Source organism: Alligator mississippiensis, chromosome 11, assembly GCF_030867095.1.
Source record: "Alligator mississippiensis isolate rAllMis1 chromosome 11, rAllMis1, whole genome shotgun sequence".
NCBI lineage: Eukaryota > Metazoa > Chordata > Crocodylia > Alligatoridae > Alligator > Alligator mississippiensis.
In genome coordinates, this window is record NC_081834.1 from 38,729,855 (window position 1) to 38,745,519 (window position 15,665).

General features: G+C 47.6%; 1 protein-coding gene across 7 annotated transcripts in view; it reads right to left on the bottom strand.

Annotated features, from left to right (window-relative positions):
• The window catches only part of RNF111 (ring finger protein 111), a 99,408-nt gene that overhangs the window by 56,973 nt on the left and 26,770 nt on the right, over positions 1 to 15,665 (bottom strand). For all 7 annotated transcript variants that reach the window (XM_019477760.2, XM_019477759.2, XM_019477757.2 and 4 more), the window contains one exon: positions 11,419 to 12,314. In XM_019477760.2, the coding sequence (XP_019333305.1) occupies positions 11,419 to 12,295 (877 nt within the window). In that variant the 5' untranslated portion in view covers positions 12,296 to 12,314. The remainder of the gene's footprint in view (positions 1 to 11,418; positions 12,315 to 15,665) is intronic.

A 15,665-nucleotide genomic window follows, 5' to 3' on the forward strand; every position in this document is an offset into this window, starting at 1 on the left:
AAGCTGGGGCTGGGTTGGGGCTGTGTGTGTGCGTGCGTGCATGCATGCATGTGCATGTGCTTCCCAGCACATCCCAATAGCTGCTTTGGCTCTGTCTGCTGCAACACACGTGTGCACATTTCCAGACCCATTTCACTGCAACTTCCTGCAACTTCATTGGTGTTAAAGGTCACGTGACATCACTTCCTGATGTGATGTCACTTCCTGTGAGGTCTTTGAATATGGCTCACCGGCCCACCGGGTGATAAAAAGTTCGTGATCCGGCCCCACATTCAAGAAGGTTGGACACCCCTGCTGTACACTGACAGTAACAAGCAACTAAACCTGGATATTGCAACATAAATAGTTACATTTCTGATGCACTGTATTTCCTCTTCTTTACTTAGAGCAGATTGTACCTACTTTTGGGAAGTGGCTTATAAAGTTCAGCTAGTCTAATTGTATTATAAGGTTGCTTTTTTCCCCTACTGGGAAGCTGATCATTAGGGCTGTGTGAAACAGCACCATTTTGTTTCAACTTCCGTTTCGCCGTTGTGAAGGGACAGTGTTTCGTTTCACTGTTCCATTTCATTTCGTCAAAACCATTTTGCTGTTTCAACTTTTTGCTCATCGACTATAAAGAGGAATCATTAAAATGCCTATACTTTTGTCATTTCTTGCCCAATTTGGACGAAATTTGCAGGGATAGTAGCCCCTTCTGAGGGCATGAAGCCTGACAAGTTTCAAGGAGATAGGTGCAGGAGATTCTGGGAAATTGCACCTCGAAATGTTCAAAGCAAAACTCATCATTTGCCAGCAGCAGCAGCCTGCTGTCATCCCGTGTGCAGCTCTTGGGGCCCGCACCCCCCAGGAGGGCTGCAGGGCTGTGCCAGACTCTGGAGTTCACCCAGGCAGACTTGGGTGCTGGCACTGACCCCAGCCAGCAGCGGCAGCATGCTGTCATCCTAAGCATTGATCCAGGGGTCCACACAGCCTGGGAGGAGCCTGGCACAGTCCCACAACCCTCCCGGAGGCCCCCTAGATCTGTGCGCAGGATGACAGCCTGCTGCTGCTACCAGCTGGGGCCAGCAGCAACACCAGTCTTCCCAGCGCTCGGCATGGGCTGCACCCAGCGCTGGTCGCAGCCGGCAGTGGAAGCCTGCTGTCATACCACGTACAGGTCTGGAGGCCTGCACCCCATGGGAAGAGTCAAGCACAGCCCTGCAGCTCTCCTGGGGGTCATGGGTCCCTAGATCTGCATGCAGGATGGCAGCATGCTGCTGCTGCTGGCTGGGGCCAGTGGCAGCACCAGGCTTTCTGGCGCTTGGCACGGTCTGCACCCAGTGCTGGTCCCAGCCGGCAGCAGCAGCCTGCTGTTATCCCATGAGCAGATCTGGGGGCCTGTGCCCACCAGGAGGAGTCTGACACAGCGTTGCAGCCCTCCTAGGGAGTGCAGGCCCCCAGATCTGTGCGCGGGATAACAGCAAGCTGCTGCTGCCAGCTGGGGAAATAGCCCAGAGCCACCGCCATCACCAGCTGTCAGTGGCAGCCTGCTGTCAGCCTGCATCATCTGGAGGCCTGCACCCCTCAGGAAGAGCTGGGGGAAGTGATCAGAGCTGGGGGAAAGATAGGAGAACTGGGGAATCCAACCAGGACCTGGGGAAAATGTTCAGGGACCTGAATATTACCCCAGCTCCCAGTTCGATTCCCCAGCTCGTGGGAAGAGCTGGGGAATCTAACAGGGAGCTAGATGTCAATATCAAAGCAGTCCTTCCCCACTCTTCCTCCTTCCCCCTCTCCTTAGTTTCTGTTCAGATGCAAGCAAGCCTGGCTTCAAAACTTAAAACCTTTCAAAACTTGCAAAACATTCTGAGTGCCCTTGTTTCATTTCAAAGATGTTTTAAAGCCTTTTGTTTCATTTCAATTTCACTGTTTCGAGCTCGAAACAGCTTCGAAACGAAACACCCAGAGAAATTTCACATAGCTCTACTGATCAGGCTTCCTCCAGCTTTGTGGGAAGCATGACAGAGCAAGTGTAGTTGGCAGGTTACATGCAGGACAGCAAGTATTCTACTCTTCAGTATGACTCTATAATGGTCCCTTGTTCACTACAGCATTTGACATGTAGTCAGCTACAAGGGGGAACAGATAAGAACACAATGCAGAAGTGCAGGGTGGATTAATAGGTATATGTAATGTGCTGTAGTTATAAAATTTCAACACAGCAGTTAAAAAAAACAACTAAAACACAGCATGAAACGCATTAAAAACAAAAAGATGGTTCACAAATAACATCTTTCACACACATTTTGGGAAAAGGAGTAAACAAATTTCTCCTAATTTATACCTCCCAAAGGCCGTAGGCAAACAATATCTGTTTCCGTTTTCTTATCCAACATCCAGTGCTATGAACAAGACTCTCTGCTTCCAGTTATATAAAGTATTTTCAATCCTTAGCCAATCATGGTAATGATTTCAGTAAGGAACAGCTAGTATTTACACACCATCACTAGCTTTGAGTCCTGAAAAGGTGGATTTAGTTCAATGCACCGATGCATGCGTCAAAACCTATATACAGGTCTAGCTTTTCATCTGTTCACAGCAAATCTGTCAGTCATCCCCCGTTCTGAAAGGCTGCTCTTTTGCATTACTGCTGCACCCTCAAAAGTAAATTTGGAAAACTGCTTGCGAGATAAGCAAGAGGCTATGAGAATTTACAAAGTAAATGTTTGCCAATTGAGTTTGTCATCCCAAGCATACAGAAAAAATAAAGTTTATGGAACCAGAGAAGGAGTTTCTGAATGCCAAGTGAACATAGAATTCTAAGTTCCAGCAATGGGAAAAGACTGTTTTCATATATATCTCAAGTAAAGAGAGCACTGTGGTATTTATTCTAATCTACTTCTTATAAGTTATGCCTGTATAAGAAGTAGATTAGAATAAATACCACAGTGCTCTTTACTTGAGACTTCACAAAAGAATGTTCCAATCAATTGAAAAAGTAGGCAGATAACATTTTAAAAAAAGGCATACAACTCATTTAGGAGCACCGTATCCTAAGGAAATGAACAAAAATTTGGATGTTATGCTGATGCTCATGATCCGAAAGGCAATATCTGCCTATTAGTCATAAGTGATCTTTATGTTTAAAGAGAGACCTTACACTTATAAAACAAATAAACAAACATAAAGCTAGCTAGGTCTACTTCTGGGACAAGGACATCTGATTTCTGCAGTGCAAGTTGTTAAAATTTTTTTCCATTTTTAGTGATCTGTGTAGCTCTGTATCAATCTAACTGCACGTAGGAACATTAAGGGGAAACCAAAATGGGCAACTGGGAAGTTGAGACTTTTGTTCTTGTGGCATTTAAGAGGAAACTGAGATGCAACACCCAGGAGAAGTGCCAACTACTCTCTTCATCCTTGAAACAGGAGAAAAGTAGTTGGAGGTGGCAGGGAAGGAATTAGGCAATTCCCCCTTTGTATCACAACCAGCTGCTCCATAGGCCCTGCCCAATTCCTGCTATTGTTGGCAAAAAACACAAAGACATTATCTCAGGCGTGGGGCACTGGGCACGGGGTGGGTGAGGGGCCACTTTTCCCTCACGCTCAGCCCCAGCTTGTAACCTGCCCCTGCTGCCAGCCTGGGCCCCATGCTGGCTCTGGACTCGCATGGGTGCACAGGGCCCACACCAGTGTCCCAGGGCCAGCGCTGACGGGGCCCAGAGCAGGGTAGCAGGAGTACAGGGTCCCGGCTGGCAGAGGCTCTATGGAGCTGGGCCAGCTCCCCCCCTCCCTGCTGGTGCAGCCCAGCCCGGCTCCACAGACTCCTGCCAGCCTGCGCCCTGCTTTGGGCCCCACCAGTGCTGGCCCCGAGACATTGGTCCTAAGATGGTGACCAGGTGGCAGAGCTACCCATGTGGCCCTTGACAGCTTGCCAAAACCAGGTAAACAGCCCTCCGCCCAAAATAATTGCCTGCCCCTGCGTTATCTGGTATGTTAGAACAAGCAATGTTTAGTTAGCTTGCTTTTCTACTAACTGTTTACCTTCTGTTACTGAACTCAATGACCAAGCCTTAGGATGCCTGGCGCTGGCAAATGTTGGTAGAATCAGGGTGACAAATAAGTTAAAGGGTCAAGCAGTCTTGGAGCCCATCAGGTTAGCATGATTAAATATCACCTATCTCTATAGCCTACAGCATTTCCAAGTGACCAGGTACCCATTTACAGGTGGGTAGACTCATGTACCCTTCAGCTCACATCCAGAGTAAGACTTGCCGTTACACATACATTTAATCATTTCTCATCTCTAAAGTCTTACAAATTTGTTTCTAGTAAGCTACAACTATTCAGCATGCTTATTCCACTGGCTTATCGTGGTTTTGGACTTTACTGGCATCTCAAGCTACATAAGATGAAGTTTCCTCCCTAAATTTGGCTTTTTCTACAGTTTCCTTCTCAGATTAGGTTCCTCAAGTGCCACTCCCATTTTACACCGAAGGCTAATAAACCAAGCCTGCCACAACAAATCAGAAGAATTTTATAAAGCTGTGACTGGGTTACAACACCTGACCTTGAGCCAGAATCATGCCAATCCATTGTACACTAGTTAGTAGGAACTGGAAGATGATAGGGACATCCCAGAAGATGACTCTGGATTTACCAAAATAGTCACAGGTGTTCTCACTTTCAAAGGCTGGAAAAGTTTCATCAGATTTTCCCTAAACACTTAACAGTACACACACCCCAAAAAAAGCCAAACCTAGAACACAAGGTCAAAAAATCTTGTTCCCTATCAGTTTTCTTCTTGAAGTCCTTTAAGGTTTACCCACAGTCAATAAAGATTAACTACCCAGCAGTCATGGACAGTTGCTCATTACTTGAAGCTCTCAGCTCCCTCAGTCTTTGCATGTTAAACTCAGGAGAGCTGTTTTATTTGGCTCTGCATCCTTAGTACCTACTTTCTTCAACAAGGGTTAGATTAACTTGAGGTTTAAATCAGGGTAAATTATGCATGCTTTTTATAGCTATTTTAAGAGGCTGGATATTTATTTGGTGGTCATTTGATTCTCAGGAGATGAGGGTAAGCAAGAAAAGAATTAAAACAGAAAAATAATGCAGTATAAGCACAGGGAAAAGAAACAAGACCATCTTTCATGCTCTTCATTCATATCACAAATCATTATAAGACAGGTTTAATAACCTGCAGACAACCCCACAAAGCACCAGACAACTGTCACTGAGGTTTGTTATTTCAGTTCCTTACAGTAACCAAGAGATAGCATTTCTGTAGTAGAAAATACTGCAAAGATATCCAGAAATCCATCTCTGATGATACAGGGTATCAATTTAAAGGCAAAAAATACACTGTGTGAGATATCGTAACTGTAAAGTACAAACTACGCTTCTAAATAAGCACTCACAAGTAAGTCACTTACGAAACAGAACACTACATTAATTTGGGGTGTTATTAAAATGCAGATATTCCCTATGCCTGGTTTTTCTTAACAGTTTCTTTTCAAATGTCTTTTCTTCTTTCCAGTGCTTAGAAGTGAACTCTGTACACTTGGCAAGCCTCAAAAATGGTATTTGCATCTTCACACTAAAACAGTAACCACTCCCAGTCACCTAAAAATTGGCTTACCAGAAGACTCATGGGAGGGACTTCCAAAGGCACAAGGGTCACCCCTTGTGGAAGTAACTCTTCCATTCATACTTTCTGAATGCCCCCCCCTTCTCCCCACCCCACCCCACCCACACAGTTTGGGCACACCACAATGTGCACAAAACAGTCCTCATATCGCTCGGAGACAACATAATATTTTTCCACTGGGTCATATTTTCTGATCCTTGACCTAACTGGCCCTAAAACCAGAACTACTCTGCAATGCTTGAAAACTATCCAAACGCTGTTAAGTACATTAAAAAAGCCACCTCATATTTAAAAAATTAGTTAGACAATTAGAAACAAGAAACCTATTCCACTTTTTCCATAAAAGATAAGAGCCTGAAACATAACTGGTATGTATTTCCAACTCTAGGTTAACTTTGTTATAGTCACATTCCAAATAGAGGTTATACTTGTAGGGACCTGTGAAGCAGCAGAGGTAGCCATAGAGCTTTATACAACCTAAAGGAGACAAAAAGTGGGGGAGGAAGCAGGGGACATTCCCCCAACACACACACTTAACTAAAATTGAGGTGTAATTTCACAGCTTATCAATTCTTCATTTATGACAAGGGAAAAAAGTATAAATCTATGCGCTTGGCAACTGCATTACATTGGCCAGAAATCCCTTTTATTATTTACATAGCCATCACAAAATATATTTCATTTTCCATGTTAGAGGAAGAAAGAAGCTGGCTCACAAATCATAAGAAAGTGTTAGCAGGAACACCTCGTATGGTTAGGGGCTTACATGACAAACTTTATAAGGAAAGACTGAGGGACCTGGCCCTCTGCAACCTCTGCAAGAGAAAGCTGAGAGGTGATCTTGTGGCCACCTACAAATTCATTAGGGGGGTGGCAGCAAGGGATCAGAGATGCTCTGTTCACCAGGGTGCCTCTTGGGGGTAACAAGGAACAATGGTCACAAACTGATGGCAAGCAGATGTAGGCTAGATATCAGGAAAAGCTTCTTCATGGTAAGGGTGGCCAAAATTTGGAATGGGCTTCCAAGCGAGGTGGTGCTCTCCCCTACCTTGGGGGTCTTTACGAGAAGGCTGGATAGGCACCTGGCTGGGGTTATCTGACCCCAGCACTCTTTCCTGCCTAGGCAGGGGGTCAAACTCGATCTGTTGAGGTCCTTTCTGACCCTAGCATCTACGAACAATATTTCTAAAAAATTAAAACAATGCGCTGTTATCTAAAGTGTTTTAAATCACTAGCAATACTTAAAATTCTACTGGTCATTATTCAGATGATCAGCACAGTTTCCTAAGAGACTGTCTATCATTTACCATATTTACTTGAACCTAAGACGAGCCCTGCCCCGCCCAAGGGTTTGGAGTTGGAGCTGCAGGCAAGGCTCCTCCTCATCCTCTGCCCCCCAACCCAGCTTACCTTCCCCTTGTAGCTCCAGGTCTGGCGAGGGGCAGGGATCATGGAACACATGGAGACTCTGGTCCTAACCTGACCACACAGCAACAGCCACAGTTCGGACCCCAGCTCTGGGGCTCAGGCTGAAGCTGACACTACTGCAACAGCTGCTATGTAGCTGGATTGGGTTCAGAGGCAATACAGGTTCCGTGCTCCCAGCCCTGAGCCTCCAGCAGGAGCCAGAGATAAATGTGGCAAGTGGTATCTTAGGGGTGTAAAGGGAGGAAGGGGGAGGGGTGCAATATGGGCACAGGAGGGAGCATACATGGAGTGTACAGGAATTGGAGTGGGGGGTGGCAGCAGCATCAAGTGGTGGCAGGGACAAGCGGCATAGGGTTGGGGTCAGGCCACATGACACCCTGCCTCCCTGCCACTGCTTGTACCTGCCAAAAATTTGGGTGCCTGTACATGCGCAGGACGCTCCAGCAACTTCACCGTCACATGCATTCGGCATCCACGCATTTCAAAATGGCGGCGGGGGGGTTTAATTAAAGCTCAAATGATCAATTAAAGTACCCCCACGGCCAGTTTGAAGTGTGGGACGCTGAATGCATGAGACGCTGTGGGTTTTTTAAATTAGGGCAGCTTCCAAGAGCTGCTGTAATTAAAATGCCTCCTCCTCCCAACCTGCAGCATGTGCGTAGACACCCTTAGATTCTAGACATGGAAAGTTTTATACATTTGTTATAATTTTCTTTTTCTAGAATCAAATTATTGGAGGATCATTTAAAATTGGTCTTGGATTTAGATACAACCATATTTCCAAACTATGGATTGCCTTCACTGTGGATTCACTGTTAACGGTTGGAATTTTCATTCCTTCGCTCAAGAAAAATGCTGGAAATTTTCCCCATAGGAAACTCTAGTATACAATGGAGGTGCACTGATACATTGGTCTATATCCTATTGGCACTTATAAAAGGAAAATTGACATTAATTGGCAATCGGCTTTTTTTGGCTGATGTGGCCGATAACGTTGCCAATAAATGCCACGTGCATATGCGTGGCAGCAGCATGCATAGATTCATAGATGTTAGGGTCGGAAGGGACCTCAATAGATCATTGAGTCCGACCCCCTGCATAAGCAGGAAAGAGTGCTGGGTCTAGATGACCCCAGCTAGATGCTCATCTAACCTCCTCTTGAAGACCCCCAGGGTAGGGGAGAGCACCACCTCCCCTGGGAGCCCGTTCCAGACCCTGGCCACTCGAACTGTGAAGAAGTTCTTCCTAATGTCCAATCCAAATCTGCTCTCTGCTAGCTTGTAGCCATTATTTCTTGTAACCCCCAGGGGCGCCTTGGTGCAGCCTGGCAGCATGGAGAGCAGCATCCAGCCCTGAAGTCTGTGGGGAGGGAAGGGGTGTGGGGGAGGGCATGTCAAGGCCCCTGCAGTGAGGGAGGGAGTGGGGCAGGGGCTGCCTAACCAGGGTGGGGGACAGTGCTGTGAGCAGCTTGTCTGGGGAGTGTTGGGACCAGAGGCAGCTCCCACCACTGCTCGCAGCCCCAGCTGAGGCATGGGGGGCACAGGCCCCCCTGATGTGTGCATGGGCGAGGACGAGCTGCTGCTGAAGGCTGGGGCCAGGGGCAGTGCCAGGCTCTTCCTGGTGGAGGGGTTGGGCTGAGGCTGCACTTGAGACTGGTGGTGGCACTGGGAGTGGGGGCTCCAGCCCCCCCCCCCCCCAAATTCACTATAGCCCTCCCATAACTTCCCCTCCTAGCGCTGCCACCACCTGCCCGAGCACAACCCAGGCCCAAACACCCTAGCAGGAAGAGCCCCATGTCACCCCCAGCCCCCGCCTGCAGTGGCAGCTCACCCTCACCCCACGCACAGGTCCAGGGAGCATGTGCCCCCCATGCCTCCTCTGGGGGTGTGCACAGCAGCAGAAATCCCACCCCCCCCCACATGCACACTGCCCTGCGCCCCCTGGACAAGGTGCAGCACCTGCCCCTGCCCCGCGTCCCCCATCCCAACTCTGCAGTGCCTGCCCCTGCCTTACTCACTCCCTCCTTCACCATTGCAGCCTCAATCTGCACCCCTCCCATGCCCCTTGCCCCTCACCAAACAGACTTACCAGCCAGACGATGTTCTCCAAGCTGCCAGGCTGAATATCAGCAACTGGATCAGTATTAGCCAATATGGTTCATTAATAAATCAGCAACTGGTATCAGCCCCCCCCCCCCGAAAAAACCCTTTAAAAAAAACAAAAACAAAAAAACAAGACAGCTTATTTATATAAATGTAACTTTATCTCTAGTGAACAGGAAGCATCTTTTTGTCCAGCTTCCTTGTTGTTGCTAGTCCCATCCCTACGCTATCTGGATTCTAAGAATGTTAATGACCCTAGTTCATTTAAAATAAAATAGACTCCCTCTGAAAATGTAGGTTTTTGAAGTGAAAGGAGATAACTGGAAAGCTGGCCAGAATGTGGGAGGTACTTTGGTTAAGGCAATGTTTTCTTAAACTAAACGATTTATATACATTTGCATGGACTGAGATAATCAACAAGTTCATGACCAAAGTATAAAAAAAGATACACATATCAAATATATGCAGAAGTTAGCAAAAGCCTGAAGAATGTTTTTGCTATAATTAATGCAGATACGAAGAGACATGATCATGGTCACGCATTAATCCGCAAATTTAGTCTTGTTTCTACTCATTTAAGTTGGCAAACTTAATACTGTATTATTTCAGTTTCTTGCATTAGTAAAAATAAAACTTTGGTATAATAGAGCATATTGATACAGAGAGAATTTCCTGCTATAATGAACTGTGAGAAATAATGTAGTATTTAGCATAAGCTCTGCACTGCCAGTTTTTTGACTGGATTCACACCAAAACATACTTTTAGTTGTTACTGTCGTTTTGGTTATTTTACACCGACTGGGAAAGGAAAGCAGGCAATCTGTAGCCAAGTTTTACTTTCTAAAGTGAAAGTCTCTAGCCCAGTGGTGTTCAAACTCCAGCCTACAGACCAAATCCAGCTTGTGGGGCTACATCATCCAATAGGGTTCCACACAGGTCCAGAAATTTGCTACTGCTCCTGCACTGCCAGCATTAATCATCACCACAGCTTCCAGAGTCATGGTAATTACTGCTGTACTAGCCCCCTGCTGCCAAATTTCTGGACTAATGGGGAGCACCCATGTGCTGGATTGTGTTAATATACCAGATCACACCTACAATCTGACCCCATGCTAGATCCAACCCACACACTGACCCTATCTGCAGGAACCAGCCCATGGATCAGCCCTAAACCACTCATCCGACCTGTGGGAATGGAAGGCTGAGCATCACTAATCTAGACTGATAAAAGGAAGTAATCTGTTCTGTCTGAACACACTATGCACTCGTTTCTTTAAAGAAAGAAAAGGGTGAGCAAAACGCACAGAACGTTGTCCACTTAAGTAAAGATGATCTGTAAAGTGGGGTATGGTTAGCAGAGAAGATGTTTAAAAGAAAAGATCCGAACTCTTCAAATTAAATGCCACTATTGTTGTGTGCCCTTGGGTAAGTCATGATGCTTCCCTTTCTATTTACACTTCTCCACCATGAAAGAGAGAGATGCTCCTAGTTCAGGGGTAGAGAAACTTGCCTCAGAGCACCTCCCAGACAAAAAACATTAAGTATTTCTAGGCTCCTTATGCTTCAGAACAACTTATGAAATAGGGTTGCAGTGGGTACTGAAGTGTTCAAGTAAGTAAGTGCTGGTGTGTGCACACTTAAGGTTTTAGGGAGTGCAACTAAATTCAATATCCACATTTCAAGTTTTGACAAATCTTTCACTGACACCACCTGCCCAGCAGTATGTTACATCTCGGTTGTGGTCTTGTGACCATATAAAAAAAACTCTACTGAAAGTCCAAGCAGATCACATGTTAACAGAAAAAATGTCTCTGCCTTCTCCAACTCTGCAGTCAGACAACACTCCTGTTAAGTTACAATTGTTTATTAGAAAATAATACTGTTGTTAACACAACTTAATAACTAAGACAGATATGTCGCAACTCATGACCAGACATTTCCACAGGTCAGGGGATTACTTTAGGAACTACCACCTTACTGTAAATTACAAGGCACAGTTCATTTGAAAAGTTAAAATTTATGGTTAACAGTTGGAATTTTAATATAATCTTTCATTAGTGAAAGTGGTATTGATGGTCTACTCCATTCATATCAGTTCACCTTCACTAAGTACTTTGTTTTTAAAAAGGAAAAAAGCAAACACTTTAAATTGTGCACTATAAATGCAAATGTTAAAAAGGAAAAGCACACATGTATGAAAGCATGAGAATTGAATAACCACTTAGATTACTCACTCCAAAAAGTAAGTTTAGTTACCTGAGGGAACAGTTGCACTGTTTTGGTGGTTTTCACCAGGTGATACAAATAAGTCCTCCTCCCCTTCAGTGGAAGAACTGGAAGAAGATTCACTACTGAGATCATTGTCACTGGAACTGCTAGAGCTGGGTAGCAAAGCATACTTCCTCCGAGCTAATACTTCCCGTTTTTTTCTCTGCATTAGAATCCGTTCTTTTTGGTTTTGTGTCCGCTGGGAGGAACTGGTTTTCACAAATCTCTTTCTATATGGGAGTCGTCTTAATGAACTGCTCTGAAAACAGGGCCTTTTCATTAATAAACTTGGTACAGATTCTGTCTCGGTCCGAGGCCACTTTTGTGACCTTGCACTATGAGTTCTACTTGTAGCGCTCAATACTGCCTGAGTGTGCCTGACAGACGTCTCCTTCTCCTCATCTGATGTTACTGTATCAGAGTCTCCAAAATGTAGGCTAGATGAAGGTGAAGAGACACAGTCACTAAAAGATGAATCATTGTCTTCACTTTGTGTTTCTAGGTGCTGCCTTAGTCCAAGAATTCCCTGGTTTTCTTTATCACCACAGTTTTGAGCATATGAAGGGCCAGCCTGCTGACTCTTGCGCTTTTTCCGCACCACAATACCTTTGTCTTGTTCTGGACGATTGCCATTCATGTCCTTCTGCTTTTGAGAATCAGCACACAAGTGAGAGAATTCATTCCCTACTTTACTGGCAATCATCTCAACTTCTGCAGGGAAACTTTTGGCTGCCCCAATGGGCTCAGGGTTCAAGAGGATCCCCTTCAGATTTTCCTGTCTCTTTGGTGCATCAGAAGGAACTTCACTCTTCATATCCGCTTTCAGAGTATACACTATATTACATTCAGGAGTCCATTGAGACATGGAAAATGGCAAGGAAGGCCTAGAAAGATAAAATTAAACATGCATCAAGAAGAGCATCATACTATTGCTCTAGAAAAAGAAACAATGAAACTATACACATGAGCAATTCAGAGTCCACAGTACAAATATGGTGAAAAGTGCAACACTGCAAACTTTGGACAATTATGATATTGTGGGCTTTCAAGTGGACCACCAGCAGATTGATCCAACAGCCTTCACTGCGAACTATTTATAGCAAGATCTGAAGTGGGGCTGACTACCAGGGAGTGCAGTAAGGAATTCCAGAGCAACTAAACTGGAGGTTGCAGTTATTTAGTACAGATAGCAAGTCACAGTCTCCTAACTGTTAAGGAGTATGAACTCAAATGCACCTGGGCTAGGGACAGAAAAAACTGGTTTAAGTGATCAGACACTGGTTTAAACCTGTAACAGAACAGAAGCTCAGTGCACATAAACCAGTTTCAAAATGGCTGAAACTGGTTTAAGATAAACCTGGTTGAATGTAGCATCAGACTTAACTGATTGAGGTCAAACCAGTTTATGGAACTTCTGTCCCAGACCCCTTCCTGGTTTAAGTTAAATCAGAGTCCCCCAGCATCCCAGTATGCTTTGCAGCCCTGGGCTGGGCTGTACTGTCTGTTTCAGAGAGCAGAGCTGGCCCCACCCCTCTGATCCCTAGCCTTAGCAGGGGCTGGAGTGTGGCCATATGTGGGCCTGGCATGACCCCCTGAGATGAAGGGGGCAGGCAGCAGGTTTATTCCTCCCTCTCTCCCCCTGGGGGATCCCAGTCGGGGTCTGCCTGGCTGAGGCACAGCAGCCCCTGTCAGGGTCCCTCTCCCCTTGCTGCTCCAGGGGCAGGAGTGTAACCAGATGCCATGCAGCATGGCCCCCCAAGGCAAAGGGGGCAGGGAGGGGATTGATTCCCTTCCTCCCTTTCTTTCCGCCCCAGGGGACCCCAACCAGGGTCTGCTTGGCCGGGGTGGAGCAGCCCATGTCTGGTATTCCCCACCCAAATTTGCCACTGGAGCAGCAGGGGGTGTGGCCAGCCCTGGCAGCAGCCTCAAGCGAACGGGAGCTGAATGGGGGTTTAAGTTCCCCCCTCCCTCCCCAGTCCCACCAGCATGGAACCCAGCCAAAGTCTGCTTGACTTTCCCCCCCCTGCTCGTGGCTCAGAACAGCCCGGGACCCCCAGAGGTCCCCTTCCCGGCCATCAGGGCCAGGGTTTCACCTGGGGCAGCCCAGGAGTAAAGGCGAGATTGAGGGAGGAAGGGGAGTAAAACAGCCTCAAGTTCAGGTAGAGACATGCGCAGAGGGATGCAGCAGTGGCTCCTCCACCCTTGACATGAGCCCCGCCAAGCAGAGGGACCCAGGCTAGAGTGGGGGGTAGCGGGGAAGGGACTCCAGTGTGTTGGTGCTAGTCCAGGACAGAGCCAAGATGAGTCAAGCATGCAGCTCCTGCCTGGCAGCCCCTTTTACCCACTGGAGAGCAGTGCCTTGGTCAGCCCCGGCCCCTGCAGCAGTGTTCACGGCATGGGCTCACCCCCTCAGCGCTATTACCTGCATCCTCCAGGCCACTGGGTGTGCACTGCTAACTCTTCCCATACAGTGGCACAGCATGACCCCGTGTACCAGGCATGGGGCTCTACCCCTATGGCTTCCCTGCCACCACTAATCAGGTGCCACCTGTATTACTGAACTGCAGTTGGCTGTTGGGTGGGCAGATGGCGGTGGCAGGAAAGCCAAAGGGGTAGTACCCAGTGCCTGGCACCTGGTACACAGGGCCATGCTGCGCTTACAGTTTCCCTGCCACCATCTGCCACCTGCCTGCAGTTCAGTAGCGCCTACCAGTACAGTGAGGGCAGACCCACCATGACAGCAGTGGCAGTAGAGAAGCCAAAGGGGTAGAGCCCCACGCCTGGTGCCTGGTACACAGGGCCATGCTGTCCAGCCACTGAGTACAGGAAAAGTCAGCAGCCTGGAAGACGCAGGTAATAGTGCTTGGGGCTGAGCCCATGCTGTGCACACCACTGTGAGGGCCAAGGCCAGCCCAGAGACCACTCTCCAGTGGGCAGAAGGGGCCGCTAGGCAGGAGCTGCTCCCTCAGCTACATGCTCAGCTCAGCTTGGCTTTGCCCTGGGCTAGTGCCGACATACTTGAGCCCTTCCCCAGCCTTCCCCACCCCTGCCCTGGGTGCCTCTGCTCAGGAGAACTCACATTCAGGATGGAGCTGCCACTGCCAAGATCCTTCTGTGCATGTCCCAACCTAGGCCTGAGGCCATTTTGCTTCCCTGCCTCCCCCCAACCTGGCCTTTGCTCCTGGGGTGTCCTAAACCAAACTCTGGGCCCAGTGGCTGGGAAGGCGCAGTAGGATTGCCCCCTGGCTGGGAGGGGGTCTCTGAGGGTCCTGGGCTGTGCTGAGCCATGAGCACAGGAGAGAAGTTGGGCAGACCCCAGCTGGTATCCCTGCAGGCCAAGGTCACACCCCTCAGTCACACTCAGCCAACTGGGGCCTGGCCATGCCATCCCCCCACCCCGTTCAGTTTCCCCCAGCCTGAAGGGAAGGGAAGGCTTGCTCTAACCCCCTCCCCCCTCCCATCTTCTAGCCTGAGCCACTGCAGGCACATGCCTGCATTTCCGGAATCAAAAGTGAATGTCTAATCACTTGTTTGCCAGTTCAACCTATGCAGGTTAGACTAACCTGCAAAGATTAAATCAATTCAGGCTCGGGCTTTTTGAATGTCTGTAATTAGCCCCAGAGATGTTTCAAAAAGAGAGGAAGGACTCTTGCCCCAAACCATACACCAGCTGCCACGTTCTAACGGCTGTGGGGAAAAGCCAGGAACAATACAAATGTAGCAAAAAAGCTTCAACTTTAATACTGCTTGTAATGGGGAATTCCAACCCTGTCAACCACAATCAGAGAGGGGAGCAGGACTTTCAAAGCCCACAGGGGCAGACTGCTGCAACAGCCAGCCCCAATAAAAACTCCATCCTCAAGACCTGGGCCTGCCAAGAACTTTGGGAAGGCTGCAAGGCAATAACAGCCCAACAACTTATTAAACTCAGTAGGAACCACTAGACATCTCCAGTGGCAGCAGTCAGCTGACTAGAAGGGGCAAGGCTTGGCTACATATAAAGCCCACACACTGATCTGGGGTGGGCAGTCCAGGCCTGCAAGCTGTAGGGAAAGGAGCTGGGAGGCAGATAGCTGCCAGGGGAAAAGGAAGTATCCTAGGGCTGAGGGAACTGAGGCTACTCCTGATGAATATGACAATAGTTATGGCCCTGAGAGAGTTGAGTTTGAGATAAAACCAGATGGTTAACCCTCTGAATGTTGGCTTTGTTTTCTTTTGCAACTAAAAGCCCCGAT